A 7,410-nucleotide genomic window follows, 5' to 3' on the forward strand; every position below is an offset into this window, starting at 1 on the left:
CAGTTAATGTACGCGCCGGTAAAAAGTCCTTTACCGACCAAGCTTCCCAGATAAGCTTTGCCGGCGCACAACTGCGCCGGCAAAGCTTTACCGGCGCATTCAGTGTACTTTTGCCGGCGCAACAATGCGCCGGCAAAAAGCCCTTTTCTTGTAGTGAAAAAAACTTAAACATATATAACTAGCCAAAAGTGTTATCCTTTAACTATTAGTAATAAGCCAATTAACTTGATGGAAATATATCACAAAGTAAATTTTTTGAATAAAATGTTAAGTTTTATTTTATTTCAAATTTTTTAATTCCCCGTAAAAACGTGAAATATTTAACCATTCTACCCTAAGTAATTAGGGGCAAATCATTAAAATAGGTGCAAAAGTCTTAATAGGTATCAAGGCCAACAAACTCTAACGCATCAACACTATATATATCCCACATAAAAGAGCTCCACATTAAAACTAAGTGAAAATTGACTTATTCACCCAACAAAAAATCTATCAAAATACCTTAAATACTATCATTCTCTAAGAATCTCAACACATCAAATAAATGTGTACACCTAACACAATATCATTCACACTAACACAATCTAACAGTGAAACTATTTTCATTTCAAAAGTGAGGGTAAACAAACATAAAGTGTGAGAGAAAATAAAAGTTCTAAAAAATCACAATCCCAACATATTACAATTAAAACATCAAATAAAGTTGAAAATAAGATTGTACCTCCTCCATTGTCGTCCTCCATCGTCCTTTCGATTTCTGAGTACCTCCCAAGCAGTCGACTTCAAGCTCCAAGGATTTAGGTCACGATTCAACAAAGTGATGAGCATTTTGAATCGTTGAATGGGGTTGGATCTTTGTGACTTGTTTCTGAATCAATTGTTGAAGGATTTGGGTTTCGATTAGGCTAGAGATTAGGGATTAGAGATTCGGGGTGTTGGGGTTTTCTGATTTCAAATTTTTTTACCTTTTTTACCATTTTAATTTTCTAGTTTTAGGTTTTGTTTTTTTATCTGTAATTTGGTTAATATTTTATTTTTCTTAATTAGTAATTTGTTTTATATCTTATTTTCATTTATGAAGAGAAAGAGATAAAATAAAATAAAAAGGAGATTAAATCAGAGGCGTACATGTGTACCATTAGTCACTCTAACTGATAGGGTATGAACGGACAAACACGAAAGTCCAACTTAGGTACTATTACTGCTATTTTTAGAGGTTGGGGACTAATCTGCATCAATGTGAATTTTTAGGAGACTTTTGTCGCAAATTTCTCTAAAGAAAATAGTAATTTAAAAATCTAATACATATATTACAAATATATTACAAAACTTAATAGAACAAATGTATATTCCATTCTTATATATATTATTTTGTACATACAATTTAAAACAAAATTAAATATTTCTTTATACATACATTTTTTTTCTTCCTTTAAATTTATTATTTGTTATTTTATTTATTTTAATTTATTGTTGGAGAAATAAAATAACAATACTTTATTTTGTTGCTAGTTATGTGAGAAAAAATATTTTTTCACAAATATGATATAATTTAATATTGAAAAGTAACCAATCTAAAATAACTGACCTATTCCGCACATTTGTGCATTGGATTCGGTTCAAAATATGAAATTAGCACTTAGTGTAGATTGGATGCTCTATGAGAAAAACAATGTAGATTGGTTTGGATAAACACCCCTAGGTGGCGTTTGGTTGGAGGTAATGAAATAGAATATTGGAATGGAAATGAAATAATTTTCATTCTATTTCTTTGTTTGGTTGCATATTAAAGTATTGGAATGTCATTCTAATAGAATGACCTTCTACCATTTTGGTGGATGACTCACTACAAAAAATCTTTTTAACTTGTGACTAAAAGTAAAAAAATTGTGACAAATTATAAATTATCATTCTTATGTTGTGACTAAAAAGTCCGTAGCTAAATGTATTAGTCATAAAAATTTCAATTTATTATGACTAAATGTATTTTTAGTTACTTGTTGTGACTAAAATTAAATTAGAGACATTTTGTATCTTAATACTATGTTTAGTTCACAAGTAATTTTTTATTGTGATTAAAAATCACATTTAGTCCAAAAAAAATATGTTATGAATAAAAAGTTGTCACTAAAAATAGTTATTTTTTGCAGTGACTATTCCATTTTGAAATAGAAGAAAAGATCATTCTAACGAAATGTCATCCTAATGTTCGGTGTGATTTTATTAAAAAAAAAAAAGGCTAATTAGGATTTTTGCCCTTCGAACTTTGACATGTACCAAATCATGCCCCCTCAACTTTTAAGGTCGCTAAAATTTTCCCCTAAACTATTGAGATTGTTGGATTTAAGAACTTTTGTCCAATTTTAATAAAAAAAAGGTCTAACATGGATGAAAGTTTAGGGGGCATGATTTAGTACATGTTAAAGTTTAATGGACATAATTTGATAGATATCAAAGTCTTGGGAGCATCATTTAATGAACAAGTGTGTTGCTGATCTCATAACACCCACGGGTGGGTGGGATATGGGGAAACTTCATAGGCTCTTTGACCGTGAGACCATTTCGGCTATTCTCAAGGATGGAATTCCCCAAGGTAGTGGCAAGGATAGCTGGTTGTGGACTTTGGAAAGTAATGGGCGTTTCTCTTGCAAATCAGCTTATCTTTCCCAAGCTTTGGAGAGAGCGCCCCACTGTGATGTTGCGCCTGCGCTTTGGAATAAACTTTGGAATAGTAATATTATGGAGCGCCAAAAGGTTCTTTGGTGGTGCATCCTCTCCAATGCCCTGCCGGTTAGAGCAATCATCTGTAAGAGATTTCCAATTGAAGATACTAATTGTCCTTTTTGTGGAAGGGGAGAGGAAACTGTGAAACATCTGTTTCTAACTTGTGATGTGGCGATGCACTTGTGGCGCTCATCACCTTGGGGAATTTTTCCAGTGAGTGACAACGGTATTCGTGTTTGGGATTGGGTGAAATTTATCTGGAGCCTTAATAACAAAGGTGTTAGGGTTGAGGATGTCTTTCTCTATGCATCCATTGTTGTTGACAATATCTGGCGAATGCGAAATGAAGTGGTTCATAACAACAGCCCTCCTCATGTTTTAAAATGTATTGACATTATTTGTTCTTCTTTTGCAGAGCTACACACTACTCTTTTGCCTTGTCCTTCGCCGTTGAGGAGGGACAGCTGGAATCCACCACCTCTGGAGTGGATCAAATTTAACTGTGATGTTCGAGTGGGTTTAGAGAGTATGTGTATAGCTGCGGTTGGTAGGAACCATCTGGGAAGGGTGATGAGTATTTACACATCCCGGTTGGACTACTCTGATGCTCTTTGTGGAGAAGCTGCGGCCTGCTGCTTGGCGGTGTCTGTTGCAATGGATCTTCAGCATAAGTATATTATAGTGGAGAATGACTCGAGGCTAGTGATCGATGCTCTTAATGGGAAGGCATCCCATTGGGCTCTAGAGAACTATGCCTCCTTTTGTACTAAGTCTTCTCTTTCTTTTATTTGTTGTAATTTTTCGAACATTAGTAGATCTTGTAATTTTATGGCCCATAATGTGGCTTTTTGGGCTTTTAACAACAATATGTACGGATCTATTCCGATTAACTCTGTCCCGGAGAATATTTTATGTAATGACCGAGAGGTCTAATATCTTCATTATATATAACTACGCTTTTTCTCAAAAAAAAAAAAACAATCACTGAAATAGTAAAACTGAATGAAATTAGACAAAAGACTTTAAATTTAATAATCTCAATAGTTTAGGGGAAATTTTTAACAGCTAGAAAAATTCAGGGGTATGTTTAATAATGTTAAAGTTTAGGGGACAAAAATCTTAATTAACCAAAAAAAATTATGAGGGATGGATAATTCAGAAGTGCAATAGAAAATAATAGATACTTAAATTAAATTAATAAGTATTTTCATAAAAAAATTAATAAGGTTATGGGAGGTTTGCAATGGAAAGAGAACCTAAAAGAAGACAATGAGCCTAAAGCGGTTTCCAAAGTTTTGGGGTATCCAAAGTATAGTAATGTAAGTGTTTGTATGAAATTATGTGATAGTTTTTTATGGGGTTGGTAGCTAAATGTGATTAAATTAGGGATTAATTAGGTTTAAGTGGCCAACCGTGTGGCCTTGATCAGCTCAAAAGGGTTCACAGTTCCATGAACCATGGTGGGCTCACCTGACCTGACCTGACTCAGTCACCCACCACAAAATCTTTGACCACCTCAGTCCAATCCCTATTTATATATATTAACAACAACATATTGCATTACCAAAATACAGTACCATCCCCTTTTTAATTTTAATTGATAAAACATTCAGAAGCTTAGAAAATTTCTCAAAAAATATAGTAATTAATGTGTTAAAATTCTGTGGTTATACTATAATATTTTAAAAAAAACAAAAAAACAAATCTCATAAAACAACTTAAAAATATGGGAGAGCTCTCTTTAAAATAATAATAAGGATGAGTTGAAAAATATTTAAAAATCCATGTAAAACAAATCAAGGGTATATGCAATACATCAATAAACATAAATAGTTGTAAGTTGCATCATATAAACTTGTGATTAATATACAGTACTATAGGAAAAATTTATAGCAACTAGGAGTAACTCTAGTGGAAAATTTTAAACAATAAATTACACTAAAAAATATTTTTATTATTATATTATTATTTTATTTAATTATTTTAATACTAAATTTATAATTGTAATTCCAACCCAAAAAGTAAAAAAAAAAATATATCATAGTCTACAATGCTCATTATTATTAGTGAGACATTATAAACTTCCATGAAAATATAAGATATGTTTTGCAGTTGAATTGGAACATTTTAATTTGTGAAAAAAAATCACATTATATATAAGATTTTATTGTTGGGTTGGAGATGGCCTCAGAACAACTTTAATCTTAACACTAAATTTGATGTTACACGAGCACTAAATTTATTATCAAAAATTCTTTCTGCTACTATAAAAAATTGTTACTTTCAGTGAAAACTTTTTAGTCATAATATAATTTTTTTGTGACTAAATGTGACTTTTAGTCACAACAAAATGTTACTTGTGACCAAAACATAGTATTTAGCGACGGACTTTTTAGTCACAACATAAGAATGATGATTTATAATTAGTCACAACTTTTTTATTTTTAGTCACAAATTTTGTTGTGACTAAGTAAGATTTTTTGTAGTGTGCTCCAACTAGGAGTGTTCATCAAACCGCCTAAACCGCTCAAACCGCCTGCACCGCACCACACCGCAAAAAAATACAGTTTGAAATTCTTTGTGGTGCGGTCGCGGTTTGAATTTTTCCTAAACCGCGCGGTGCGATGCGGTTTGCGGTTTTGAATTTTTAATATGCGGTTCAAACCGCACCGCACCGCATAATATAAAAATACCAATTTTTATATTTATTTAGGTCCAATATGTGAATATTCAACTTAAAGTCTACTATTCTTTCAATAAAAAAAACTTAAAGTCTACTAATTATTGTATTGTTGTCACTTAATTTTTTTTTTCATATTTATTTTCAAGTCTTATGGTAATTTGACAAGTTTTGCGCTCAAAGTTTGTTGTATTTGTGATAGTTTAATTATTTAATGATAGTCCAAACCGCATAAATCACAAAAACCGTACCGCACCGCACTATTTTTTGCGGTGCGATTTTTGCGGGTTTTTAATTTCGCGGTGCGGGTGCGGTTTGGAAAATTTAAAAAACCGTATGTGCAGGTTGGATTGAAAAAAATAGTCAAAAATCGCATTACCCGCACCGCGAACACCCCTAGCTCCAACCACAACACTAAAAATTTTACTAAAAAGTATTTTTTTAATCTTAAATTTTTTTAAATAAAATAAAATATTCTTTTTGTTATTATATTAATATACTAAAATCATCACAATTATTATATCTAATTAATAATCTAAATAAAACTACCAATCAATTAAATGATCACAATAATACTATAAATTATTAAAAATAAATCAATATACCATATTGCATGTAGTAACAATGTATTTCACACACTTATACAAAAGTTACATTTCCAAATAAATTATTTGAACTCTATATATATTCGGAATGTTAAATTTTTTTAAATATCTTAAAATTTTATAAAATATTTTAAACAACTACAACATATACAACCATGAAAGAAAAATTAGTTAAAAAATTCTCTTTTAAATTTTGAATCATGTATCAGTACACCTATTTTAGGAAGAGAAATGCTAATTACAACATCTTATTATAACCTCTTAGTCAACCTCCACGTCTTAAATCACATGCCGAAATATTTTTTTTTATAGCGGTATTCGTTATAGTTACAGTATCATTCTTGTAAATTTTTGAAATATTTCAAATAGTTTACAGTACAAAACACTACTACAATATAAGCCTTTAGCTTCCCTTTTTTCAACCCAATTTATAAAAAGGGAAGCTAAAGGGGGTGAAAATATCTGCATTGACATTTAGAGGCGGTTTTTTGGTAAAAACCGTAGGTATAGAATGTATATATATCTATGTCGTCGGTTGGGGGTTGGGGAAAATCAGGGTTTTTTTATATAACCCTATGGCATCGGTTATTAGGTATTAACCGACGCCATAGGTGCCACCTTTATTTGACACGTGGCACCTATGGCGTCGGTTAATACCTAATAACCGACGCCATAGGGTTATATATCAGACCCTTTCAGCTTCGTCTTCCTCACTTCCTCATTTCACACATTGCTGAACACGAAGAACAACACCACATTAGCAGCCCCAAACCCACGAAAAAACCCTCGCCAACCACCACTAAAACAACCTCATTCTCCCTCATTTCTTAACCATTTTACCCTATTTTTGTCTTAAAATCTTCTATTTTCTATACGTAAACCTATACTGTAAAAAAGTTTAGTTTTTTTCCCCTCTATATACCAAACCGAACCTATTATAAAGAAAGGTGGTGGGTATAACTCTGACCACCGATTTTAGCGGAGAAAACGTTGAGTCTCAACGTCCATTAAGGTATAAATATGCTTTCTATTTATTTTATTTATGTACATTGGTATTATTTCGTTTTTGTAAATTTTTTTAGAATTTTTTTATTTTATTAATATTATATTGTGTGTGTTCTAGATGTGGTCGGATTTTTGTAGCATTTTATCGCCGGATTGCGTTTATAAGGTAAATATTTATTAACTTGATATATAATATATATATATATGTATATATTTTGTGTTTAATTATTAAATATGTGTTTATATATATGTTGTGTGTATATACTATTTGTGTATTTTGTGTATTTATATTGTATATATATTTGTTGTGAATGAGAATGAGAGGTAGTATGAATTTAATTAGTTTAGAGATAAAGTTTTTAAAATAATGGTAGTGTGAATATATAATTGATTATA

General features: G+C 31.2%; 1 protein-coding gene across 1 annotated transcript; it reads left to right on the forward strand.

Annotated features, from left to right (window-relative positions):
* The first annotated feature begins 2,475 nt into the window (after positions 1-2,475).
* LOC133036759 (uncharacterized) lies at positions 2,476-3,657 on the forward strand. The gene has a single exon (XM_061113489.1). The coding sequence runs from the start codon at positions 2,476-2,478 to the stop codon at positions 3,655-3,657; it is 1,182 nt and encodes a 393-aa protein (XP_060969472.1).
* The last annotated feature ends 3,753 nt before the right edge of the window (positions 3,658-7,410 follow it).

The sequence above is a fragment of the Cannabis sativa genome, chromosome 4 (assembly GCF_029168945.1).
Source record: "Cannabis sativa cultivar Pink pepper isolate KNU-18-1 chromosome 4, ASM2916894v1, whole genome shotgun sequence".
Lineage (NCBI taxonomy): Eukaryota > Viridiplantae > Streptophyta > Magnoliopsida > Rosales > Cannabaceae > Cannabis > Cannabis sativa.

Excerpts from the sequence above, each read along its gene's own strand:
- LOC133036759 (XM_061113489.1), top strand. The coding sequence starts at position 2,476 with ATGAACAAGTGTGTTGCTGATCTCATAACACCCACGGGTGGGTGGGAT.